The 27,932-nt window shown below is 46.2% G+C and overlaps 2 protein-coding genes across 3 annotated transcripts in view; one reads left to right on the top strand and one right to left on the bottom strand.

The window, feature by feature from the left end:
- On the top strand, positions 1 to 21,679 carry LOC138754891 (ephrin type-B receptor 3-like). Of its 2 annotated transcripts, none has more exons than XM_069919849.1 (4): positions 1 to 225; positions 3,465 to 3,529; positions 4,462 to 5,128; positions 7,904 to 8,224. In XM_069919849.1, exons 1-4 carry the CDS (start codon positions 102 to 104, stop codon positions 8,026 to 8,028), a joined length of 981 nt encoding a protein of 326 aa, XP_069775950.1. In that variant the 5' UTR covers positions 1 to 101; the 3' UTR covers positions 8,029 to 8,224. The 2 variants fall into 2 exon arrangements, with proteins under 2 accessions (XP_069775950.1, XP_069775949.1); XM_069919848.1 differs by lacking the exon at positions 7,904 to 8,224 and adding an exon at positions 18,813 to 21,679 and having other exon boundaries at positions 5 to 225.
- LOC138753047 (actin-like protein 6B) overlaps positions 19,187 to 27,932 on the bottom strand; it is a 42,414-nt gene continuing 33,668 nt past the window's right edge. Inside the window, 2 exon segments of the mRNA XM_069915640.1 lie at positions 19,187 to 20,425; positions 21,290 to 21,376. Coding sequence (XP_069771741.1) covers positions 20,345 to 20,425; positions 21,290 to 21,376 — 168 coding nt within the window. The 3' untranslated portion in view covers positions 19,187 to 20,344.

Below are 27,932 nucleotides of genomic sequence, written 5' to 3'. Positions count from 1 at the left end.
GCTGGGCGGCAATCCCATGCTGAGAGAGAGCAGACATCCAGAGGGCAACAGCTAGGGTCACAGGACTAGGGAACTGTCGCTGCACCGACTACAGGGTGTGCATGCCTTCACCCCAAGGCCTACTCCCCCTCTCTTGCCCCCGTGCTGACGTCACGGCTCGAAGGCTGGTGACCATGCAGATCTGGCTCTTCCTGTGCTTTCTCTCCACAGCAATGGCTTTGGACGGTGAGTTTTAAGGTGCGGTTTATCAGCAGAGTAGTGGGTAGAGCAGGTGCCTGGAGATGTGGGTTTGATCACGACGTCTGGCGCTGAGTCTGAACACCCTCCCTGACCGCGTGGTTCTTCCCCCCCTCCCCCCCACCACCCCAGGACTCCAGTTTCCCCTCCTGCATCCCAAAGACAAGCTGGTTGATAGGTTCATTGGCTGCTGTTAATTTCCTCCTCCTCACCAATGTGCACGGAGCTGGGGGGTGGGGGGAAGGCAAGAGAGGGGGTCAGGTTGGGAATGTGGTGAGAATAAAAAACTTAGATGAACACCACCTCATACTCTGTCTGGGCACTCTCTGATCGGATGACATTAACGTCAACCTCTCCGATGTCCATTAACCCCCCCCCCCCGCCAATCTTTAGGCGGCATGGTTAGCGCAACTCTATTACAGTGCTTAAGGACCATGGTTCGAATCCCACGCTGTCTGGAAGAAGTTTGTACGTCCTCCCTGTGTCAGTGTGGGTTTTCCCCAGGGGGGCTCCAGTTTCCTCCCACTCTTCAAAACATAATAGGCATTGTAATTGCATGCTTTGGCATTTATGACACAAGAGGCTTTTTGACTCTTCATGTCTGTTGATAAAGAGACACCCTCTGGTATCTAAAGAAACCTTTCTCAACCTTTTTTTAAAAATAAACATAAGAGATAGGATAAGGAGTCAGCCATTTGGCCCATCAAGCCTGCTCCGCCATTCAATGAGATCATGGCTGATCTGATGATGGGCTCAGCTCCACCGAGCTGCCTTTTCCCCATATCCCTTAATACCCTGACAGTGTAAAATTCTACCCAACCTTGTCTTCAATATATTTACTGAGGTCGCCTCCACTGCTTCAATGGGCAGCAAATTCCACAGGTTCACCCCCCTCTGAAAAAGCATTTCCTCCTCATCTCTGTCCTAAATCTCGATCCCCTGGATCTTGAGGCTATGTCCCCTAGTTCTGGTCTCCCCCACCAGTGGAAACAACGTACCCACCTCTATCTTATCTACGCCTTTCAAAATTTTATTCATTTCTATAAGATCGCCTCTCATTCTTTTAAATTCCAGTAAGTACAACTTAATTTAAAGTTTATGGGCCCTCTTCATCATGAAGCAAGCAAGTTTTGGTTTCTTCCGTATCTCTCCTACCCCCTACATAAAAAAAACATTTAAAAAATTTGTGAAAAGAAAACAAGTCTTTAACATCAATGTGCTGTGGTCCCCAGGGAGGTCCATAGAGCCCCTGTTGAGAATGGCTCATCTAAAGTACCTCTTAAGTCAGGCATCATCTCGTACCCACTTTCTCTCATGCACACACACACACCTCTCTCTTTCACTCTCCTCTTTCTCTCACACTCTCTCCTCTCTCTTTCACTCTCTCTCTTTCACTCTCTCTCTGCTTGCTCTCACTTTCTCCTCTGCGTTTTTAGGTTGGTCTGGCCTTCTGCCCATTGTGGCCACCTGTCTGGCCTCTGAGGACAACATAATGGGTCCTAGAATGAAGGGGAATGAAGTAAATATATAGGAGGAATGTTTGGCGGCTCTTGGACTGGACTCCCTGGAGTTCAGAAGAATGCTTCATAGAGGCATTTCAAACGCTGAAAGGCCTGGAGAGATTAGACATGGCAAAGTTTTTTCCCACAGCAGGGGAGTCAAGGACAAAAGGGCACAACTTTAGGATTTTCTATTTTTTCTTAAATTTAAAATGCAGCACGGCAAAAGGTTCTTTTGGCCCACGAGCCCATGACACCCAATTAACTACAACCCCTAGTACGTTTTGAATGGTGGGAGGAAACCGGCGCAAATCCACGCAGGCACGAGGAGAACATATATACACCTTACAGACAGTGAGGGATTAGAACCCCAGTCCTACGACAGCTTTTCCAGATTCCAAATATTTTGGCTACAAATAGGGGGGGGGGGGGGGGGGGGGTCAAATTTTACATGCGATCAACTTTTACACAAGTATAAACATTATATTAAACCATGACAAACATAGATAAGGTGAACGGTGGAAGGGTTGGGGAGTCTAAAACTAGAGGGCATGAAGGGGAGAGGGGAAAGTTTTCAAGAGAACCTGAGGGGCACTTTTTTCCACCCATATGGAACGAGGTGGTGATGCTACGTTCAATGGCCAGGTAACGGAATCCAAGATTCTCTATTGTCATGTGATGAAGCAGAAAATGTAATATGACACAAAATTTCCTTTCATCTACCATAAAAATTCACCATCGGCACCACTTACAGTCAGAGAAAGAGAAGCAAAAGGGAGTTCCCTCAAGGTTACTGAGTATCCATGGATTCATTCCCGCACAGACCCGTTTAAACCATTGGCAACCTGAGCTCCAGATTTGAACCTCTGACACGGTCAGGAACCCTTCAGCACCCTCAGCCCCCTCTCTCATCCTGGTTCTGATACCTGGTACCCCTTCAACCGGTCTCCACCAGTCCGCAGCCCGGCGTGAATCCTCGACTGCGGTCTCCAGCCGCCTGCAGCCAGAGTGGGTTCCTCACCTCAAGTCATCAACTGCCCCACTGCCTGTGTGTTTCTTCAGCCTCAGAGCCCCTTGCAGATCCGCTGTCATGGTCACCATCCCGTGGGTTGTCTCCTCTGGTTCTCCTCAAATTAGGGGGTGCTCTCTGCTAGTCCTCCGCTCCTCTAGAGTCTGCAACCCCTTTTGGCCGCTGCCGAACACAGACACCACCATCTTGAGCTCAGACCCCACGGTCACAGGATTTTAAAATAAAACTACCATCAGCTCATTTAATGGGCCATTTAAAGCCTGCACGGAGCTGACTGTGGTCAGACTAGGTGTTTGGACCCTGCAGGAGAGCACAGCATCTCCTCTCCCTGCCCTCTCCAGGTCCACACCAGCAGCAGGGCTGCCATTACTGCAGAGCCTTGATTGAATGGGAACAGCTTAGAGCAGCCATTCTCAATGAGGAGGGGGGGGTACCACACAACCTACCTCTGGGGGGGAGGGTCACAGTACATTTAAAAGGGGTCCTGGACTGAAATCATTAAAAAAAATTTTTGTCCTTGGAAAAAACCAAAACGTGACTGCTTCATGGGGGAGTCCATAAACTTTGAGGAAAATCCCAAGAGGCCGTCGCCAAAGAAAGGTTGAGAATGACTGGTGTGGAGAGAAGAACAAAGCACAAAAATTAGTTGTCCAGAGTTTGAGGGAAAAATGCAAGCCTTTTCCTTTTCTCCCTGACAGAAGTGCTCATGGACACGGAGTTGGAGACAGAGGAGCTCAACTGGCTGGTGTGGCCGAGCGGTGGGGTAAGCTGGTGGATTTCACCCCCTTTCTGGGTGAGGGGGCAACCTCGGAGCCACAGAGTTGGGGAGCAGAAAGGCCCTTCAGCCCATTACATCTGTGTTGACTGCCATGCTGTTCGATACTACAGGGGCTCCTCAACTTACGATGGGGTTATGTTCTGGCAAACCCCTTGTAAGTTGAAAAATAAATAAATTTTGAATATATTTATTCCACACTGAAATAAACCCATTAACGCACACAGCTGAAAGCACACTAGGCATGAAGATTGTTCAAGAATAGAGCTTTAAATAGAGGGTTAAGAGGAGGTTCACAGGACGATTCCAGGAATGAAATGAGGAATGTTTGACAGCTCTTAGGAGAATGAGGGGGGGGGGTCCCTCACCGAAGCATTTTGAATGTTAAACAATGGACAGAGTAGATGTAGAAAGGTTGTTTCCCCACAGTGGAAGAGTCTAGGACAAGAGGGCACAACATAAGGATTGAAGGGCATCTGCTTAGAACAGAGGGATTTCTTCAGCCAGGGAGGCAGTGAATCTGTGGAATTTGTTGCCACTGGCGGATGAGTAGGCCAGGGCATTGGGGCTGAGTGGGGAAATGGATCGGCTCATGATAAATGGCAGGGCAGACTCGATGGGCTGAATTTCTGCTCCTATTTCTGTTGACAAGAATGAGATGAGACAGGTTAAGGATGAAAAGTGTTTAATTTTGATAATACAGCACTGTAACAGGCCCTTCCAGCCCACCGGCCCGTGCCACCCAATTACAGTGTGGAAATGAATCAGTTCGTGAGTGAATGGTGGGGCAGATTCAATGCGCTGAATGGCCTATTTCTGCTCCTATGTTTATGCAGTGAAAAGCTCTGTTTTATGTGCTATTTACGCAAGTGCTGCTGCTTTCGGGATCTAGCGGAGTCTCTCTCTCTTGATTCTGGCAGTGGGAAGAGACAGTGGCAGTGATCAAGAACTTCGAGACGCTGCGGACATACCGGGTTTGTAATGTGGAGCTTCCCAACCAGGACAACTGGCTTCGCACCAGCTTCATCCGAAGGGGAGAGGCCCAGCTGGTGTACGTGGACCTGAGGTTCACTGTGCGGGACTGCTGCTCCTTCCAGGAGGTAGGGGGCTTCTGCCGGGAGACCTTCACCCTCCACCACCGTGAGGCGGACTCTGAGTCACCCATCCCGGCCTCTCAGCTGAGGGCTGCCTACGCCAAGGATGCAGAGGTGGGGGCAGAGCACCTCTTTGCCCCAGGGGCCAGTGGCCAGGTCAACAGGGCCACGCTGAGGGTGGGGCCCTTGTCCAAGGTGGGCTTCCGGCTGGCCTTCCGTGACCGCGGTGCGTGCGTCAACCTCCTGTCCGTCCAGGCCTACTTCAAGAAGTGCCCTGCTGCCTCGGTCAACCTGGCCCACTTCCCCGAGATGGCGGCGGGCGAGGGGGTGTCGTCGCTTGTGGCAGCGACTGGCTCTTGTGTGGCCAACGCCGAGGAGGCTGCCGTCCCACTGAAGATGTTCTGTACCAGCCAGGGCGACTGGGTGCTGCCCACGGGGGCCTGCAAGTGCCGGCCGGGATACCAGAGTGATGAGCAGCTCACTGCCTGCACAGGTAACTGTGGCCCCCTCCCCCATGACCAGCCCTCAGGTTCCAGCTCGTCGCTGTGGGAACATTTGTCTGCAAGTAGGCCAGCGAGCCATCCCATACATAATACAGCATCACACAGAGACATCAGTCACTGCAGCAAAGGCAACAATTTCACCAGTGTCGGGAGTCTGATAATGGAGGGAAAGAAATCATCCTTTAGTCTGGTGGCGCATGACCACTCTCAGGGATCTTTTTTAAATTTAAATTTAGAGCTTAGACTCCATACAGGGTTAATGGTTGATACTGAACAGTGGAGGAACAGGGGGACCTTGGGGTCCAAAAACAGTACATCCCTCAAGGTTGCCACACAGGTTGATCTGATAGTTAAGATGGCCTATGGGACACTGGGCTTCATTAGTCGGGGGATTGAGTTCAGGTCATTTTACAACTCTACAAATCTCTAATAAGACTGCACTTAGAATATTGTGTTCAGTTCTGGTCACCTCATTACAGAAAGGATGTGGACACTACGGAAAGGGGGCAGAGGGGATTTACCAGGATGTTGCCTGGATTGAGAAACAAGTTTTATGAGACAAGGTGAGCCGAGCTGGGACTTTTCTCTTTGGAGCGTAGAAGAATGAGAGGAGACTTGCTAGAGGTCTACAAAATTATGAGAGGCATAGACAGGCTGGACGGATAGTGCCTGTCTCTCCCCAGGGCAGGAATAGCAAACACCAGAGGACTTGTGTACAATGTGAAGGGAGGGAAGTTTAGGGGTGACATCAGGGGGAAGCGTTTTTATGCAGAGTTGTGGAGGCCTGGAACATTATTTAAGAGACTCTTAGACAGGCACATGGATGGAAGAAAAATAAAGGGTTACGGGGTAGGGAATGTTTAGATTTTTTTGGTAGGAATATACAGGTCAGCACAATATTGAGGGCCATAAGGCTTGTACTGTGCTGTATTGTAACAGGCCCTTCCAGCCCCTGTACGTTTTGAAGGGTGGGAGAAAACTGGAGCCCCCGGGAAAGACACAGACGCGGGGAGAACGTACAAACTCCTTACAGACAGCATGGGTTTGAACCCTGGTCCCGATCACTGGCGCTGTAACTGTTTCTGAGCTAAGGGCGGCATGGTGGGTGTAGAAGTTAGCACAGCACTGTTACAGCTCCAGCTATAGGTACAGGGGTTCAAATCTGGCACTGTCTGTTGGGAGTTTGTACGTTCTCCCCAGTGCGATGGGAGTCAGGTGGTCTGCCGGGATTTGAGGTGCTGAAGGATCTTGTTTCTTTGGGGTAAAAACACAATGCTGGAGAAACTCAGCAGGTCAGTTTCGTTTATAGAGCAAAGATAAAGATGCAGATCCAATGTTTCAGGTTTGAGCCCTTCATCAAAGTGTGAGCAAAATGTAGGCAGGCGCCTGAACAAAATGGTGGGGGAGAGGTGGATAAGGGAGGGTGGGCACACCAGCAAATAGGGGGAGGGGGGATGGCTCTGTGAATGGAGGGGAATGGGGTGGAGAGCTGGAGGAAAGGATGGGGAAGGGAGGGAGAACGGGGGGTGGGCTGGCAGAAACCGGAGAAGTCCGGTTGGAGAGGGCCCAAATGGAAAATGAGGCATTGCTCCTCCAATTTACAGCTGCCTTGGTTTGGTTTCATTGGGAGGAGCGACACCTCATTTCCTGTCTGTGCGCCCTCCAACCGGACGGCATTAGCGTCAACTTCTCCAGTTTCTGCTCACCCGCTCTCCCTCCCTTCCCCATTCCTCTGTCTCCTTTCCTCCAGCTCTCCACCCCCTTCCCTCTCCATTCACAGATCTCCCCCCCCCCCCTCCTCCTGGTCACGCTGTGCCTTCCCTCCCTTGTCCATTCGCTGTGAGACCATGCTCCTTCCTCTGCCCCTCCCACACCATTTTGTCTGGGTACCTGCCAACATTTTGCTCATTCCTTGATGAAGGGCTCAAGCCCGAAATGTTGATGTGTATCTTTATCTTTATAAAGTACAGATCGACCTACTGAGTTTCTCCAGCGTCGTGTTTTTACTTTAACCACAGTGTCTGCAGACATTCGTGTTTTACTCTCGTTTCTGTGGGGCATGACTCATGGCGAGTTAGACCTCCTCATTCCAGTCTGCCTCTCGTAAATCCTCTCCAATCCTCTGGGTTCGGGGCCAGCACAGCAGGAAGGTCGTCCAGGTACTGAGGTCAAAAGCCTTTGCCTCATCACCCACCCTAACTCCCTCCTCGTCCACCCCCACCCACCCTGAGCATTGCGGCCTTTCCTTCACCTCCCAACCTTGGCCCTTTGACCGTGACGTGATTGCCCAACGCCACCTGGGGGAAATGGTATGTGAGGTGGATATTCGGCCCTTTGTCTCTCTGCCAGTCTGGAAAGACCTCTGGCCTGACAGTCAGGGCTTCTTGAGGAACCCTCTCACACAGCAAATTCCAGAACCCTATCGCTCTCATCCCTAACCTTTTGAACCCTCTACTAACTCAAATTTCAGCGCCTGCTTTAGACACCTCTGCCTTGGGATGCAGTGAATTCTCGGGTATGTTGTAGAACAGAGAGACCACGGCATACAGTGACATCATTCCCTGAGAGTGGAGATATAGGTAGACAGGATGGTGAAGGCATTTGGCACACAAGTCTTCATTGGTTAGCACATCACTGGACAACAAAGATTTTGCTTCCTGAACACTTTTTGATGTATTTTGTGGATTTTGGGCTGCTAATCACAAAACTCACCTGAACCTCTTCTGATCACATACCATTTTTGTGATTTCCTGTCATATTTTAAGTTGACTTCAAGCAGACAAGACCACGTCGTTCAAAATTCATTTTCTGCATTCGCACTTGGACCCCTTCCATGCTGATCTCGCCATCAATGATGAACATGGTGAAAGGTTTTACCGGGACATTGTGACCACAAGGAAGTGGTGTGAGGGCAAATGGAATCCATCAACTGTTATTGGACACTGACACAAGGGGCATCAGATGCTGAGTACAAATGAAAATCAGCAGCAAAACATTTTTAGGTCGGTTGAACTGACAAAGTGTCAGCGTCGTTATGCGATTAAACATGCTAAATTCAATAAAAGTTAATTTAATGTTTTCTCCAACTTCTGATGTGATGCAGCAAATCTGAATTATCTTTGTGTTCAGCTTGAAGTTGTCCATCATAATCCGCTATTTGTTTTCAGAAAGCAAATCTTTATAAAAAAATTGTTGTCCAGTGTTACAGGACTTCACTACAATAGACCATAGCCCACATTTCTGTGCTGAACATGAAACTAAAATCTGCCCTGCATATTCAAGTTTCTGTCTTAGAACCCCTCTTAAACCCCACTATTCTAGGCCCATCAGTAACCCAATGGCCTAAATACATCCGAGATTGTTGGAATCTAAGTTGGCTTGGGCATAGTCAGTACTTGGGGGTGTGGGTAGGGGAGAATGCCCAGGAACACCAGATGCTGTAGGTTTTTGTGAGGGGTGCTGGACAAAGTGGTGACTCTGTCTGCCTGACAGTATAAAGAATTTCATGTATATTACATTCTAAATGCAGTATTAGTATTACGTGATAATAATGGAACCTTTACCTTTTTTCCTTTCATTTGCCCCTGTGATCCAGTTTTAAATTTGTAATCAAACAATTCACGTGTAATTAAAGTGCACATTCTAGATTTTAGTTTGACCATGTAGATATTATAGCTCTCTGTATACATAGCTTCCCCCCCCCCCCCCCCTCATTTCAGGGCACTATAATGTTTGGGACATTTGGCTTCATAGGTGTTTAGGAGAACTCGGGTGTATTTAATTGTTTCATTGGTGCAGGTGGAAGGGAGCTGGGCTTCTAAGCCTTTGGGGTCTGTGACTGTCATTTTTCAACACGAGGGCCAGAGTTGTCCCATTGAAAGTCAAAGAAGTCACTATGAGGCTGAAAAGCAAGAATAAAACAGTAAGAATCATCGCCCAAACCTTAGGATGACCAAAATCAACAGTTTGGTACATCATTAAGAAGGAAGAGTGAGCAGGTGAGCTCAGTAATCATGAAGGGACTTGTAGATCGAGGAAGATCCCCCACGGCTGCTTGTGACAGAAGAATTCTCATCATAATGAAGAAAAATCCACAAACATCTGTCCATCAGAAACACTCTTCACGAGGCAGATAACGACTGCCAGCGACGGGCGACTGCCAGCGACGGGCGACTGCCAGCGACGGGCGACTGCCAGCGACGGGCGACTGCCAGCGACGGGCGACTGCCAGCGACGGGCGACTGCCAGCGACGGGCGACTGCCAGCGACGGGCGACTGCCAGCGACGGGCGACTGCCAGCGACGGGCGACTGCCAGCGACGGGCGACTGCCAGCGACGGGCGACTGCCAGCGACGGGCGACTGCCAGCGACGGGCGACTGCCAGCGACGGGCGACTGCCAGCGACGGGCGACTGCCAGCGACGGGCGACTGCCAGCGACGGGCGACTGCCAGCGACGGGCGACTGCCAGCGACGGGCGACTGCCAGCGACGGGCGACTGCCAGCGACGGGCGACTGCCAGCGACGGGCGACTGCCAGCGACGGGCGACTGCCAGCGACGGGCGACTGCCAGCGACGGGCGACTGCCAGCGACGGGCGACTGCCAGCGACGGGCGACTGCCAGCGACGGGCGACTGCCAGCGACGGGCGACTGCCAGCGACGGGCGACTGCCAGCGACGGGCGACTGCCAGCGACGGGCGACTGCCAGCGACGGGCGACTGCCAGCGACGGGCGACTGCCAGCGACGGGCGACTGCCAGCGACGGGCGACTGCCAGCGACGGGCGACTGCCAGCGACGGGCGACTGCCAGCGACGGGCGACTGCCAGCGACGGGCGACTGCCAGCGACGGGCGACTGCCAGCGACGGGCGACTGCCAGCGACGGGCGACTGCCAGCGACGGGCGACTGCCAGCGACGGGCGACTGCCAGCGACGGGCGACTGCCAGCGACGGGCGACTGCCAGCGACGGGCGACTGCCAGCGACGGGCGACTGCCAGCGACGGGCGACTGCCAGCGACGGGCGACTGCCAGCGACGGGCGACTGCCAGCGACGGGCGACTGCCAGCGACGGGCGACTGCCAGCGACGGGCGACTGCCAGCGACGGGCGACTGCCAGCGACGGGCGACTGCCAGCGACGGGCGACTGCCAGCGACGGGCGACTGCCAGCGACGGGCGACTGCCAGCGACGGGCGACTGCCAGCGACGGGCGACTGCCAGCGACGGGCGACTGCCAGCGACGGGCGACTGCCAGCGACGGGCGACTGCCAGCGACGGGCGACTGCCAGCGACGGGCGACTGCCAGCGACGGGCGACTGCCAGCGACGGGCGACTGCCAGCGACGGGCGACTGCCAGCGACGGGCGACTGCCAGCGACGGGCGACTGCCAGCGACGGGCGACTGCCAGCGACGGGCGACTGCCAGCGACGGGCGACTGCCAGCGACGGGCGACTGCCAGCGACGGGCGACTGCCAGCGACGGGCGACTGCCAGCGACGGGCGACTGCCAGCGACGGGCGACTGCCAGCGACGGGCGACTGCCAGCGACGGGCGACTGCCAGCGACGGGCGACTGCCAGCGACGGGCGACTGCCAGCGACGGGCGACTGCCAGCGACGGGCGACTGCCAGCGACGGGCGACTGCCAGCGACGGGCGACTGCCAGCGACGGGCGACTGCCAGCGACGGGCGACTGCCAGCGACGGGCGACTGCCAGCGACGGGCGACTGCCAGCGACGGGCGACTGCCAGCGACGGGCGACTGCCAGCGACGGGCGACTGCCAGCGACGGGCGACTGCCAGCGACGGGCGACTGCCAGCGACGGGCGACTGCCAGCGACGGGCGACTGCCAGCGACGGGCGACTGCCAGCGACGGGCGACTGCCAGCGACGGGCGACTGCCAGCGACGGGCGACTGCCAGCGACGGGCGACTGCCAGCGACGGGCGACTGCCAGCGACGGGCGACTGCCAGCGACGGGCGACTGCCAGCGACGGGCGACTGCCAGCGACGGGCGACTGCCAGCGACGGGCGACTGCCAGCGACGGGCGACTGCCAGCGACGGGCGACTGCCAGCGACGGGCGACTGCCAGCGACGGGCGACTGCCAGCGACGGGCGACTGCCAGCGACGGGCGACTGCCAGCGACGGGCGACTGCCAGTGACGGGCGACTGCCAGTGACGGGCGACTGCCAGTGACGGGCGACTGCCAGTGACGGGCGACTGCCAGTGACGGGCGACTGCCAGTGACGGGCGACTGCCAGTGACGGGCGACTGCCAGTGACGGGCGACTGCCAGTGACGACTGTCAGTGACGACTGTCAGTGATGACTTCATGAACAGAAATACAGAGGCTACACTGCAAGATGCAAACTACCAGTTAGCCACAGAACAGGGTGGTCAGATCACAGTTTGCCAAGACGCATTTAAAAGAGCCTGCAGAATTCTGGAAAAAGGTCTTGTGGATTGGAGTGATGACAAGAGCAATGTGTGGAGACGTAAATGAACTGCCCAACATCCAAACCATGCCACCTCATCTGAAACATGGTGGTGGGGGTGTTATGGCCTGGTTATATATGGCTGCCACAGATACTGGTGCACTGATCATGTTAATAACAGTAGCAAAATGAATTCTGAGGTGTATACTACAAACATCTGCTCAAGTTCAAGCAAATGCATCAACTCATTGGATGGCATTTCATCCTACAGCAAGATAATGATCCCAAGCATGCTACTAAAACAGCAAAGGAGTTTTTAAAGCTAAAAACTGGATCTAAATCCAATTGACCGTGCCTTCCATATGCCCAAGATAAATAAACTGCTGGCTGCAGTTGAGGCCTGGCAGAGCATCACCGGAGAAGGTGCTCAGCACCTGGTGATGTCTTTGAATAACAGATTCCAAGTAGTCATTGCATGCAAGGGATGTGCAACAAAGTACTAAACATGACTGTTTTAATACCATTGCTAGAGAATAACAGTCACTGCAAAATCACTTGACGCTTGCGAGCGGGTTCGCAATCCGAATGGAGAGGGGAGTTGTGGTTGCCCAACAAGGGGCAACTCAGAGATGGGGGGGACACTTGGGGTTAAAGGAATTTTAGATGTGGGAGTTGTTGAAGTATTTTATGTTTTAGAAGTGTTGTCATACATTGAGTTCAAAAAGGGAAAACGGATGAAAATGGGGAAAAGGGGAAAGGTGGTGGTGAGGAAGCGGAAATGAGGTGTAAACAGAGTATGAGATGGCCACGTTGAACTATATGACTATAAATATTAACGGAATACATAATTAAATCAAAAGGAAGAGACTATTATATTTACTGAAAAAAGAAAAAATAGATACAGCATTCGAGCAGGAAACACATCTAACTGAAGTGGAACGTAATAAATTAAGGAGAGACTGGGTAGGGCACGTAGTGGCAGCATCATATAATTCAAAAGCCAGAGGAGTAGCTATATTAATCAATAAAAATGTACCAATCAAAATAGAGGAGGAAATAATAGATCCAGCAGAGAGGTATGTAATGATAAAGTGTCAGATATATTCAGAATTTTGGAATTTGGTCAATATATATGCACGTAATGAAGAGGATCAAAAGTTTATGCAAGATATTTTTTTGAAGATTGTAGATACGCAGGGGAATATATTGATAGCAGGGGATTTTAACCTTAATTTGGACCCAAAGGTGGATAAAACTGGAAAAAAGACTAGCAAAAAGAACAAAGTAGTCAAATTTATGGTTAAATCAATGCAGGAAATGCAACTTTTGGATATATGGAGGAGGCAACACCCAAAGGAGAAGGAATACACATATTATTCGAGTAGACATAAAACATACTCAAGGATTGACCTGTTCCTGTTGTCAGCCCATATCCAAGGGAGAGTTAGGAAAATGGAATATAAAGCTAGATTGTTATCTGATCATTCACCCCTGTTATTAGCAATAGAACTGGAGGACATCCCACCAAGAACATATAGATAGAGATTAAACTCCATGCTACTTAAAAGACAGGAATTTAGAGAATTTATTGAACGCCAAATTAAAATGTACTTTGAAATAAATCTTAGTTATGTAACTAAGATGAAAAAGGACTACAATCGGGAAATAGAACAGTTGGAAAGGGAAATAGTAAGTACAGAAAAAGAACTAGCAACAAGGAAAGATACAACAAAAAGAGAATTGGCAGACAAAAAAATAAAATACGAAACATTACAAACTATAAGGTGGAGAAGAACATAATGAAAATAAAGCAGAAGTATTACGAGCTAGGAGAAAAAACACACAAAACACTAGCCTGGCAACTTAAAACAGAACAAGCTAAAAGAGCTGTATTGGCATCAAGGACAAAGGACAAACAAATTATATATAACCCAACAGAGATGAATGAAAACTTTAAGGAATTCTATGAACAATTATACCAAACTGAAAACGAAGGGAAAGAAGACAAAATGGATGAGTTTTTAGCTAAAATTGAACTTCCAAAATTGCAAGAGGAGGAGCAAAACAAATTGATAAAACTATTTGAAATAGAGGAAATACAAGATATATTAAAAAAGCTACCGAATAAAATGCCTGGAGAGGATGGACTCCCAATAGAATTCTATAAAACATTTAAAGAGTTATTAATTCCTCCTCTCCTGGAAGTAATGAACCAGATAGAAGAAACCCAAAACTTGCCAGATTCATGTAAAACAGCACTAATTACAGTAATACCAAAGACGGGGAAAGATCCACTAACACCAGCATCATATAGACCAATATCTTTACTTAATTCAGATTATAAGATAATAACAAAACTATTAGCAAACAGATTGGCCAACTGTGTACCAAAAATAGTAAAACTAGATCAAACGGGATTTATTAAGAAAAGACGAACAACGGACCATGTCTGTAAGTTCATTAACTTAATCCATGCAGTACAAGGAAATAAGATACCAACAGTGGCTGTTGCTTTAGACGCAGAGGAAACCTTTGACAGCGTAGAATGGAATTATTTATTCAAAGTATTACAGAGGTTCAACCTACCAGAAAAAATATATTAATTGGATTAAAGCATTATATAAGGGACCATTGGCGAAGGTGACAGTAAATGGATATGTATCGAACCAATTTAAATTAAGTAGGTCAACTAGGCAGGAATGTCCACTATCTCCCTCACTATTCGCTTTAGCAAAAGAACCATTGGCAGAACTGATAAAAACAGAAAATAAAAGGGATAAAAATAAAGAAGGAATATAAAATCAGTTTATTTGCAGGTGACATCATAGTATACTTAACAGAACCAGAATTATCAATAAAAGAACTGCATCAGAAATTGAAGGAATATGGAGAAATATCGGGGTACAAGATCAACCCAAATAAAAGTGAAGCAATGCCAATGAATAATGCGGATATACAGAGTTTAAAAAAGAATCACCATTTAAATGGCAAACACAAGCAATCCGATTCCAAGGTATTAGATTAGATAATAATTTAGGCCACCTATACAAATTAAATTATCAGCCATTAATGAAGAAATTACAGGATGACTTAGAACATTGGAAAGAATTGCCACTAACACTGAGAGGGAGGGTAAATTGCATTAAAATGAATGTCTTCCCAAGGATACAATACCTATTTCAATCATTACCAATTCCCTTAACAGAGAAATTCTTCAGCGAACTAAGGAGAATAATAAGGAAATTCTTATGGAAAGGGGGGAAACCGAGGATAGCACTAGATAAATTAACAGAATGGTACAAGGAAGGTGGTTTGCAGCTACCAAACTTTAAAAGTTATTATAGAGCAGCACAATTAAGGTATCTATCAGATTTTTATCAACCAAGGGAAAAAAGAGATTGAACCAAAATAGAGCTAGATAAAATAGGGGAGAAGGTACCAGAACATATACTTTATAAGTGGGATGAAAAACTGGTGCAACATAGGTTCACCAGTACTGCATATGGAACATATGGAACTCAACATATGGAAGAAGATTCACATGGAAAGGAAAAAAAAAACAAATTACCAACTACCAAAATTATTATTGATACAAAATCAACTAATCCCTTTCACAATTTCACAATCCCTTTCCTTTAGAGAATGGGAGAGAAAAGGAATTAAAAGAATAGAAAATTGTTCTTTGGGAAATAATTTATTATCATTTGAACAAATGAAGTACAAATATGGAATAACATGGTACAATGTTTGCATACCATCAACTGAAAGCCTACTTAAAGGACAAATGGGAAGCAGGCTGAGATTACCAGAAGGAAGCAGCTTTGAATATGTGATTACAGACACAATGATAATTAAAAGATTTATAACAAACATGTACATCAAGCTGCAAGAGAAGGAAAATGATGAAATACGCTATAAACCCAAACAAAAGTGGGAAAAAGATTGAAACATAAAGATAAAAAATGAAATATGGGAAAAGTTATGCTCTGGAACTATGAAAAATATAATAAATACAAGGTTACGCATGATACAATATAATTGGTTAAACAGGTTATATATCACGCACCAAAAGTTAAATAAATGGGACACAATATTATCAGATAGATGTTTTCACTGTAAGAAGGAAACGGGAATAACAGTACATGCAATTTGGGCATGTGAAAAAGTTTTGGGAAGATCTAAATCAGGTATTAAATAAAATCACAAAAAGCAACATCCCAAAAAATCCAGAGATCTTTCTTCTAAGTAATATAAGAAATAAAGAATTAGGCCTCAAATTGGATGAAACGCAAAAAAAGATTTATTAGCTGTAGTAAAAAAATATATAAATGTCAAATTGGAAATCAGAAGAGAGCCTGAGAATACAGCAATGGTACATAGAAATGAATAAATGTATTCCATTGGAAAAAATAACATATAATTTAAAAAATAAAGTCACATTCTTTGAACAAATTTGGGAGCCGTACATGGAACACAACAGAGAGGGCCTACCATGGACCTCCACCCCCTAAAATGATAGCATGAGAAGACAACGAAATGAACTGATCTAATGTGTAAAAGCAGATGACACAATTTTCTTGTTTATTTTTATTGTGTGATGACATTGTTTAATGGGTTTATTGTATTGTATATGTTGAACGTTTAATGGGTTTGGAGGGGGGTGGGAGAGAGGGAGGGAAGGGGAGAAAATGACACTGTATATATTCAAGAGGGAAATGTTTGTGTGCATTTTGATTGATATGGTTCATAGTGTAAAAAAAATTTTAAAATTAAATTAAATTTATATATATATATATATATATATATATATATATACACACACCATTGCTATGTCCCAAATGTTAAGGTGCCCTGAAATGAGCATGGACAAACCAAAATGTATACAAATAAATAAAATCTTCAATGTGTACTTTAATCACATGTAAATTGTTTGATAACTAATTTAAAACTGGAACACAGGCAAATAAAGGGGGAAAAAAAATGTCTTTATCCCAAACATTGTACATCTGCTTTTACCAGAGCCGGTTCCAGACACTCACAACTCTCTGTATACAAAATACTTGCCCGCAATTAAACTTCCCCTGCCACCCCCACCTCTAGCATGTGACGCACTTACCCCAGGAGGGGAAAAGATTCTGCCTCTCGCGATTTTAAATACCCGAGGGCTCGCCTTGGACGCAAGGTCAGGTCAGGCTCACGTTCGGAATAATGTGCGCGTGGAAGGATGTCATGGAGCTGGAATAGGAGCCAAGAACAGGTGCAAGGCGCAAAGACCAGAAGGCCTTGAGTTAGATAAGGAGAGGCTGGGACCTCTTACCTGTAGGGGGTTGCGTAGTGACCTTATGCAGAAAACCAAGATGAACCATTCCAGTCTTCACCTTGCAGTAGGAGAGTCTAAATCAGGCCTGGGCAACCTTTTTCCTTAGCCATCAGTTCTCTCTGACTTAATAGACATCTATAAAATTAAGAGGGGCTAGGATAAGGTAGCCTTTTTCCTAGAGTTAAACTAGAAAGTCTGCAGACATTGCGGTCAAGCACAACACATAAACGTGCTGGAGAAACTCAGCAGATCACGCAGCGTCCACAGGAGTAAAAGATCACCAGTGTTTCAGGCTTGGGTTGATGAAGGTTAGTTTTCAAGTTTTTTTTTAAAAAATGTAATAAAAGCAGAAAATGTGATACAGGCCGAATACCCCGGATCCAAAATACCTGGGATTTTGGAAAACCATTTTAAAAAATGCACCCATTCACATTACAATCCAAACATTTACATGCACCCATTCACATTACAATCCAAACATTTACATCGGCACAAATTACCTGACGTAGACATAGATTGGAAAACCTACACCAGTGGTTCTCAACCTTTTTCTTCCCACTCACATCCCACTTCAAGTAATCCCTATGCTATCAGTGCTCTGTGATTAGTAGGGATTGCTTAAGGTGGGATGTGAGTGGGAAGGGATTGAGAATCACTGCTCTTGACCCAATATTTTGCTTGAGAAAAATTGTCATTGGCCCATTTCCTTTGGAGTTCTGAAACCGTGCACATAACAAGTCAATTGGGGACAATTAAAACAAACCTTTCTTTCCAACCACATCCCACCTTAACCAATCCCGTACTAATCACAGAGCACTGATGGCATAGGGATTACTTAAAGTAGGATGTGAGTGGAAAAAAAAGGTTGAGAACCACTGGACTAGGCAGATTAATGGTTTGGCACAGACTAGAAGGGCCAAAGGGACCTGTTTCTGTGCTGTCGTGTTCTCTGGTTCTGAAGTGGAGGGGTATATGGAAGGAACTGCCAGAGGAAGTGGGAGAGGCAGAGATAATTTTACAACAATTTAAGGACATTGACTGAAGAGGAGTGGCTTAGAGGGGCAGATCAAACACAGGCAAGTGGGACCTGGCAGACACGGATGAGTTGGGATGGAGGGCCATTTCCACACTATCTGGTGAAACACACATGTAAACACTGGAGGAACTCAGCCAGTCTCACAGCATCCACAGGAGGTAAAGATCGATCATCGACGTTTCGGGCCTGAGCCCTTCCTCAAGGTAGAAGCAAAGAGCAGGCAAACTGGGGAGAGAAAGTGGGGGGGAAGAATGGGAGGGGAGGAGTCCAGGCCAACACACAAAAGGTCTGATATGATAAGAGAGAGGGGAGAATTAATTTTGGCTCTGGGAAAGGGGACAAATTATGTGTGTGGGTTTTTTTTAAAACAGTCGCTGCGTTCCAGGAAATTATAGCCTATTTCCCAAACGCAGTCTGTGTAAAAGGATCAGAACAGGAATAAGGACTCATTCCCATTCTGACATTTTATCTCCTCGACCACTAGTTATTTTCATGGATTGTCTGTGGTCTAAACTGAAAAGTAGGCGATTCGTGAACAATGGGCTAATGAATAGGACGCCCGGCCAGATATTTGGAGATTTGGTCGTTCCTGTGTGAACGGCCACTCAAGGAGACGCTTCAGAATGGAAAAATCACGCAAATTTGATATATATATATATATATATATATATATATATATAAAAAGAGGGAAAAAGGGACAGAGAGTGAGAGACAGATAGACAGATGGGGGTAAGGTGACATGGGGGGGGGTTCTAATAGAAATCAGAGAAGTTGGTGTAAATGTCCAGACAGAAGAGGAGATGTTGTTCCTCCAATTTGCGAGGCAATCTCTTATCATTTTAATACACTGGTGACCTCCCCTTAAATCGACCCCTCCATTCCTTTCTGCAGTGATTGAAGATCAGGTGACCCACCCCGGGGTCCAGTCAGGAGGAAGCCCTTCCCAGAATGCCTCGGGCCATCCCTGCAGCCAATGGGAAGACCAGAATGCCCTCCTACAAGCCAACGGGCAGCTGTTGCGGGAACAGGCCGTGGCCTTGGGTCATCTGGCGAAGGTTGTGGAGACCCTCAACGTCACCCTTGACGCCATCTTGCGGAGGCTTCCGGGCCTCCTGAAGGAAATGACCAACCTCGCGGATGCTGAGCCGCGAGATAAGAAGAGAGGGCGCGGGGAGGATGCTGAACTACTCTACTAATGCCAAGCAACTGGAATCCTTTCTGCCTGATGCCCTCCCCCCCTTCACATCCCCCCAGCCCATCCCTTGATATCGCCCTCTCCTAAATTTAGACCTACAGCACGGTTACAGGCCTTCTTCCGGCCCATAAGCCCATGCCACCCAATTACCTCCATCCTCTGGTACGTTTTGAATGGTGGGAGGTAACTGGAGCCCCTAGAGGAGACCCACGCAGATACAGAGAATGTATTAACCCCTTACTGACAGTGCAGGATTCGAACCCGGGTCACTTGCACTGTATTAGGATTGTGCTAATTGCTATGCTGACCACGCCAGCTTGATAAAGGGCGCTGACTGCTGGACAGTCTCTCTCCACGGACCCTGTCTGACTGGCTCTCTCCACGGAATCTCTGCAATAGTTTTTCTCTCTCTCTCTCTTTCTCCACAGACCCTGTTCAAAAGTCTCTCTCTCTTCACAGACCCTGTCCAACCGTCTCTCCACGGACATTCCCCACCGTCTCTCTCCACGGACATTCCCCACTGTCTCTCTCCACGGACATTCCCCACCGTCTCTCTCCACGGACATTTCCCCACATTCTCTCTCCACGGACATTCCCCCACCGTCTCTCTCCACGGACATTCCCCCACCGTCTCTCTCTCCACGGAGGCTGACTGACTCACACTGAGCCCCACCATCTTCTCGGGTGTTTTTGCTCGTGATTCCAGGGTCTGCAGTCTTTCTTTCTCCAAAGCAGGAGGCTGATTGATCAGGAAGATTTGGAAGTCCTGGTTCCTGCACATAGGGGAGTGGGGGGGGGGGGGGGGGGCCCAGAACGAGATCCAGGGAGGTAGGGAGTCACATCCCCCAGGAACCAGGGAGTAGGGAGAACCAGACCCCATGGGATCATGGGAGACGTGGCCCAGACCCCTCAGGACCATGAGAGGTGGGGCCCAGGCCACACAGGATCATGGGAGGTGGGTCCTTGGCCCCTCAGGATCATGAGAGCCAGGCCCAGACTCCTGCCGAGCCTGGACATCCTCTTGGTGATTGCCCTTGTACCACAGGAAAAGAGACGGCATGGTCGGGTTTGAGAACCAGGCCAGGCTGGGGCATCCCTGGACAGGACACAGTGAGGGGGGGGGGAGGGGGTGGTGAGGGTGTGCAAGGGGCTTCTGGCTTCAGGTCAGAAGAGGAGGGTAAATGTTTCAGGGGCCCACAGGTCTTGCTCGGATGAAGGGGGCCGCTCCTCATGGACACTTTCTCTCCACGCACTGCTTGCCTCCCTCCTCGTACTCCTGCTTGGAGATCCACATCTGCTGGAAGGTGCCCTAGAGAAAACAAGGGGTCTTTCAGGCCTATGGAGTGGGTTCACTCCTTCCCAGCCTCCCACTGTCATAGAACATTAGAACCATAGAACATTACAGCACAGAAATAGGCCCCTTCAGCCCTTCTAGTCTGTGCTGAACTATTAATCTCCCTAGTCCCAATGACCTGCATCCAGTCCATAGCCCTCCATACCCCTCCCATCCATGTACCTGTCCAAATTCTTCTTCAATGTTAAAACTGAACCTGCATTCACCACTTCAGCTCATTCCCCACCCTAAACTTTAGGGGGAAGATGTTCCCCCTAAACTTTTCCCCTTTCACCCTTAACCCATGTCCTCTGGTTTGTATCTCACCGACCTTCAGTGAAAAAAGCCAACCTACATTTACTCTGTCTGTCCCCCTCATAATTTTAAATACCTCTATCAATATGCCCCCTTATTTTTCTTCGCTCCAGGGAATAAAGTCCGAACCTGTTTAACCTTTCCCTATAACTCAGTTCCTAAAGTCCAGGAAACATCCTAGTAATTTTTCTCTGCACTCTTTCTATTTTATTAATATCTTTCCTGCAGTTAGATGACCAAAACTGCACACAATACTCCAAATTTGGCCTCACCAATATTTTATACAACTTTACCATCACATCCCAACTCATCTAGTCAATACTTTGATTTATGAAGGCCAATATGCCAAAAGCTCTCTTTACGACCCCACACTTCGTTTTCCACCCTCATTCTTTCCCCAGCTATCGTCTCCCCCCCACCATCTCCCTCCTCACCCACAGCCTCCAGCCACCTCTCCATGAGGACCTCCACCTTCCCAGAAGCACCCTCCCCCCCCACACCCCTCCCCCTCCAGGCCCCACTCACCAAGGAGGCCAGGATGGAGCCCCCGATCCAGGGGCTGAAGCGTCGCTCCACCGTGCTGTTGTTGGCGATCAGCTTCAGCCGCATACTCTGCCCGGAGAGGAGGGGACGGCTCATCAGTAACCAGCCGGTGGGAGAGCGGGCCCCATCCATTCACCCTCCCTCCCGCTGAACTCTGACCTACAACCCTCCATACATTTCGAACAGTGGGTGGAAACCAGAGCCCCACGGAGACACAGGGAGAATGTGCAAACTCCTTACAGACAGCGCGGGATTGGAAACCCAGTCGCTGGTGTGTATCAGCGTTGCATTAGTCACTACGCTAACCGAGCAGCCTCATTGATTGGTGGTCCAGAATTAAAGGGCAAGTTAGCCTCATCCTGCTTAGATTTCCTTGTGTGGTTCTCCAACAATTATTTCAGATTTATTGTCAGAATACATCATGACATCACATACAACCCTGAGATTTCTTTATCCTGCGGGTGAAGCAGAATCACCACTTATTGGAAGTTCAAAAAAATAAACATTGCTCAATGTACACAAACAGATAAAGAAATGTCAACAAACTGACTGAGCAATACAGAGAGGGGGGGGGGGGGGGGGAAAAATCAATGAAGTGCAAAGTAAAAGTCCTGAAATGAGTCCCTGATTGAGTTTGTGGTTGAGGAGTCTGATGGTGGAGGGGGAGCAGCTGTTCCTGAACCTGGTGGTGCGAGTCTTGTGGTACCTGATGGCAGCAGCGAGAACAGAGCGTGGGCTGGGTGGGGTGGATCCCTTATGATCGCTGCTGCTGCTCTCTGATGGCAACGTTCCTCGTAGACGTTCTCAGCGGTGGGGGAGGGTTTTGCCTGTGGTGTCCTGGGCTGTGTCCACTACTTGGGCTTTACACTCAGGGGTTTTGGAGTCCCCGAACCGGACCGTGATGCAGCCGGTCAGCACATTTTCCACTCCACCTCTGCAGAAGTTTGCCAGGGTTTCCGATATCATAACAGCCCTCCACAAACCCCTGAAGAAGTAGAGGCACTGACGTGCTGTCCTCACGATGCCATGAGGGTGTTGGGTCCAGGAAAGACCCTATCCACCTTTGATTCCCCAATGATCACTGGATCATGACTGGCTCCATGTTTTCTAATGTTTTGATTATGCTTTATATGAGCATCAAAGAATTTAATGAAACACAGGGCTTGATAGTGTGAAAATGGCACACCTCCGCTAGAGCGGACCCAGGGAGAGTGGAGAGCGGATACAATGCACTCCTCTGCAGGGTCCAACTGCTGTTGGCTCCATACGGGCTTTAAACGGTCCGTTAAAGGAGCCAACAGTGGTTTTATTTAAAATCGCGCGACCGCGGGGTCTTTGCCCAAGATGGTGGTGCCTGTGTTCACAGACTCCGGGGAAGCGGAGGACTGGTGCAGGGAACCAGAAAACAGGAAGACCACTTCCCCCTCCCCCATTAGTGATGGAGAAAGCAAAGGAGACAGGGGCGTGGCAAGATGGCGTCGTGGGAAGACGTGTGGTTCCAAAAATCTAAATACTTCTAAATACCCGACTTTAAAAATTTGTAAAAGTGGTTAAAAATAATTTTTATAGACTTTGGAATATTGTAAGATTGCAATGGCTGCAAACGTGAAAAAATCAAAAGCTCAACTGCAAAAGAAATTACCTTACAAAAGTGTTGAAGAACTGAGGCCCACTTACCAAGTTGAAGCCACAGAGTCGTCGACTGGAGTCCCCAAGCCTCAGAGGACTCCTGCTCGGTTAAGTATTACGCCAGCGCCGATCGTGCAATCGCAAGATGGCGCCAGCTTAGTGACGGGCTTGGTCGGCCCTGACTCACGCTCCCGTGAGTCCGGGGGAGCGGGTGGATCGGCCGAGCGAAGACAGACTGCCTGGCGGTCCAGGAGCGTGCAGTGTAGCGTCGGTAGACGCACCTGTGCGGTTGGTGACTTTGCCGGGCATGTGCGGTGCGTCGCAGGTCCGGGAACTACTGGACAAGGTGTGGGCTGTGGGGAAGCCCGAACAGCGGCGGACTGATGAGGTCAGCACGCTGCAGACGGGCATCCAGACCTGCAGCCGCACTGGAAGAGGACCTATGATGTTAGTGGAGGAAGAAAGATCAACATTACAGGAACTTACACAGGAAGAAATGGTGACTGAGATCAGAGAAGGTAGGCCTCAAAGGTAAGTGATGAAACCTGGACTGGATTCTGTGTTCACAATTTTGGAAGGGATTGCTCATCAAATGATAAATATGTCAATACAGATGTCTACTCAGATGACTCAAGGATTTATGGAAGTGAAAACTAAAATGACTACTATATGTGAAGAAATGACTTGTATGAAGCAAGATATTAATGTAGTTAAAAGTGATGTTAGTAACATATATAACATAACAATTACAGCACGGAAACAGGCCATTAGGCCCTTCTAGTCCGCACCGAACCAAACACCCCTCTCTAGTCCCACCTCCCTGCACAATGCCCATAACCCTCCAACTTCTTCTCATCCATATACCTGTCCAACCTTTTCTTAAATAATACAATTGACTCCGCCGCCACTATTTCTCCCGGAAGCTCATTCCACATGGCTACCACTCTGAGTAAAGAAGTTCCCCCTCATGTTACCTCTAAACCTCTGCCCCTACATACATACATACATACATACATACATACATACATACATACCCTCCAACTTCTTCTCATCCATATACCTGTCCAACCTTTTCTTAAATAATACAATTGACTCAGCCGCCACTATTTCTCCCGGAAGCATGTATGTATGTATGTATGTATGTATGTATGTATGTATGTATGTATGTATGTATGTATGTATGTATGTATGTATGTATGTATGTATGTATGTATGTATGTATGTATGTATGTATGTATGTATGAATGACTGGGGGGGTGGATGACACTGAGACCTTCAGTCATCTGCCGCTAGTGTGTTTTACCACACCCAGATTTTTAGGGGGCTACTACTTTTTTAGTAGTTTGTTGTGGGGATTGTTAGTTTTTTTTTTCCTGTTTTGGAATATTTACATAAGGGGGGGTTAGAATATTAAGGGAATTAGAAGGGGAGCATTATTTTATAGTAGTGGGATATATTATTAGATTAAGAAATGTCTAATTTGAATTTTGCAACTTTTAATGTTCAGGGTTTGAATAATCCAATTAGGCATAAACAAGTTTTGGCTTATATAAGATAAATGAAAGTTGATCATTGCTTTTTTGCAAGAAACACATTTGACTGAAAAAGAACATTTGAAATTGAAGAGAGAGAGTGGGTTGGTCATGTATTTTCTTCTTCTTTTAATTCTAAAGCAAAGGGTGTAGCGATTTTAATTCATAAGATTTTACCGTTTGAATTGGAATCGTTTGAAGGAAATGCAAGGAGGGTTTTGATGGTTAATTGTAAAATGTTTGCTGAATCGTGGACTTTGCTAAATATTTATGCACCTAATGTAGATGATGAATGGTTTATGTCAGAGCCTTTTTTACTGCTTAATCAGGGCAATAATAATATTTTGGTTGGGGGAGATTTTAACTATTGGATCCTTTATTGGACAGATCTCTGAAAAGTATAAGGAAATCAAAGGCGGCAACACAAATAGGAGCTTTGGTCAAGGATTTGAATTTGGTTGATGTTTGGAGGAGAGTAAACCCTACAGAGAAAGACTTTTCCTTTTATTCCTCTAGACATGATTCTTTTTCTAGAATAGATTTTTTTTTTTGGTTTCAGCACATCTGCAAGGTAGCATATTACAGGTTTAGTATAAAAGTCGGGTTATATCGGATCATTCTATGTTATTTCTTTCCTGTGTAGGTTCAGAAGTAGTACAATCATCTTATAGATGGAGGTTTAATATAATGTTATTGAAGAAACCAGAGTTTATTACTTTTGTTAAGGAGCAGATTACTTTGTTTTTGGCTGAGAACGTTAATTCAGTATGTAGTAATTTTGTATTGTGGGATGCTTTGAAAGCATATTTACAAGGGCAAATTATTAGTTATACTACGAAGTTAAAAAGTAATATGCGGCGGAAAGATTAATGTTAGAGAAACAAATTGCTGAATTGGAAAAGGAATTTTAGAAAGATGTTATGGAAGATAAAAAAAGCTTCTTTAATGAAGTTGAAATTACATTATAATAGTTTACAAACTTATCAGCGTCTTACAAGCGTCTACTTTGTCGATCTAAGTAATGTTATTACGAACTGGGTGAGAGCTCATAAGGTATTAGCATGGAAATTAAAAACAGAACAGACATCACGAATTATTAATGCTGTGAAAAAGAATTCAATAGTTACCTATAAACCTCAGGAAATTAATTTTCATTAATTTTATCAAAATTTATATACTTCTGAGGGAAAGTATATACTTCTGGTTCTATCAAATCCTTTTTATCTAAATTAAATTTACTTGTTTTAGGGAAGGATGAGGTTAAAGAATTGCAAACTCCATTTACGTATTTTGAGATTAAAGAGGCTATACAAGAGATGCCAAATGGAAAATCACCAGGAGATGATGGATTTTCTGTTGAATTTTATGAAGATTTATCCTCTATATTTAGAGATGTGTTGCAGCAAGTCACAGAGGACCAGTTGTTACTAGAATCTTGTTTAAGTGCTATAATTGCTGTGATTCCTAAGAAAGATAGGGACCCACTGAAAGTATCTTCATATAGACCTATTTCTTTATTAAATGTAGATTATAAAATTATAGCGAAGATGTTAGCGAATAGACTTGCCAAATATATACCTCAGTTGATACATATAGATCAAACAGGTTTTATTAAAAATAGAAATGCATCTGATAATATTCTGAGATTGATAACATTAGTCAATGCATTTAGACAGCAACCCAACCATCCAATGGTGGTTGCGCTGGATGCGGAAAAAGCCTTTGATAGGGTCGAATGGAATTTTTTGTTTAAGGTGTTAGAGAAGTTTAATTTTGGCCCTTATTTTATAGGCTGGGTTAAGGCTTTATATACAAACCCAACTGCTAGGGTGGTGACAAATGGTCACATTTCCTTATCATTTAATTTAACGCGTTCGACTCGACTGTCACCAGCCTTATTTGCATTGGCTATTGAACAGTTAGCTCAGACAATAAGACAGAATGATAAGACTAAAGGAATGAAAATTGGGGAGGATGAATACAAGATTAATTTGTGGATGATGTGCTGGTATATTTGACAGAACTGGAATAGTCTTTGAAATATTTACAAGATTGTTTGTTAAAATTTGGAGAGCTATCTGGATATTAAGTAAATTGGGATAAGAGTGAAATATTGCCAGTTGGGGATGGAGATTATTCAGAATATAAAAGTATTATAAAATTGAAGTGGTCAGATAGAATTAAATATTTGGGAGTGGGAGTAAACGCACACTACCAGTCTTGATATAAATTGAATTATGTCCCTTTATTAAAAAGGATTAAAATGGATTTGATTAAATGGAAAGATTTGCCATTAACATTAATTGGTTGAGTAAATTGTGTTAAAATGAATATTTTTCCTCGAATTCAATATTTGTTTCAGGCTATACCATGTTTACTTTCAAAGGGTTCTTTTTTTTCAGGACCTGAATAGGGCAATGCAGGAGATTTTATGGAAGGGAAAATTAGCCCGAGTAGCTTTATATAAACTTAAGAGGAAATATGCTTTAGGTGGATTGCAGTTTCCTCATTTTCAAAATTTTTATGATGCAACTCTTTTAAAATTGATGGATGTGGACCAACCTCAGAGTTGGGCAAAGGTGGAAATGGCTGGTATATCTGAAGTTGAGATACATCAGTTTATATTTAAATGGAATGTGGATTTATTGCAAGAATGTAATATGCCGGTATTAAAACATTTGTTAAGGATAAGGGTTAAAAGAAACAGGGTTTTAGGATCAAAGGGTAAATTATCAATTCAAACCCCGTTATATCATAATCAACTTATTCCTTTATCAATGTTTACTAATCATTTAAAGAGATGGAATTCTCAGGGCATAAAGACAATTCAGGACTGTTTTGAAGAAGGCCAATTTATTTCTTTTATTCAATTGAGGGAGAAATTTGATATATCTGTAAATTCTTTGTTTGTGTATTATCAACTCAGAGCTTTGATAGAAGATAATTATGTCTTTGATTTCTTCTGTACCCAAGAAAGGTTATATTTCAGATATGTACTAATTATTACAGGATAGTATGGATAAACCGGAATGGGAGAAATCTAGGCTTAAATGGGAAAGTGATTTAACCTATATTTTTCTGGAAGATAATTGGGAAGTTATGTGTTCTGATAGTGTAACTAAAGTGACAAATGTAATTTTTTAAATCAATTATATTTGACTCCAGAGAAATTGAAAGAATATGGATTTAATAATTCAGATTCTTGTTTTAGATGTGGATTTAGTACTGGAACTTTTTTACATTCTGTTTGGTCTTGTCTTAAAGTATAACCGTTTTGGGAAGGAATTAGATTGGTTTTGGAAAAATTGTTTAAGATTAAATTACCGTTACACCCATCAATCGTTTTGTTGGGATATATGGTTTCTTTGAAAGGACCAGGGTTGGATAAATTTCAAATTGCATTTGTACGTCTAGTGTTATCTGTAGCACGAAAATGTGTAGCTAGTACTTGGAAGGATAATGTG

This window comes from Narcine bancroftii, chromosome 2 (assembly GCF_036971445.1).
Source record: "Narcine bancroftii isolate sNarBan1 chromosome 2, sNarBan1.hap1, whole genome shotgun sequence".
Taxonomy (NCBI): Eukaryota; Metazoa; Chordata; class Chondrichthyes; order Torpediniformes; family Narcinidae; genus Narcine; species Narcine bancroftii.
This window is presented reverse-complemented; position numbering and strand designations above follow the sequence as displayed.

Excerpts from the sequence above, each read along its gene's own strand:
- LOC138754891 (XM_069919848.1), top strand. The coding sequence starts at position 102 with ATGCCTTCACCCCAAGGCCTACTCCCCCTCTCTTGCCCCCGTGCTGAC. Across the intron at positions 3,530-4,461 it reads TGGTGTGGCCGAGCGGTGGG|TGGGAAGAGACAGTGGCAGT; the intron begins GTAAGCTGGTGG and ends TGATTCTGGCAG. Across the intron at positions 5,129-18,812 it reads GCAGCTCACTGCCTGCACAG|TGATTGAAGATCAGGTGACC; the intron begins GTAACTGTGGCC and ends TCCTTTCTGCAG.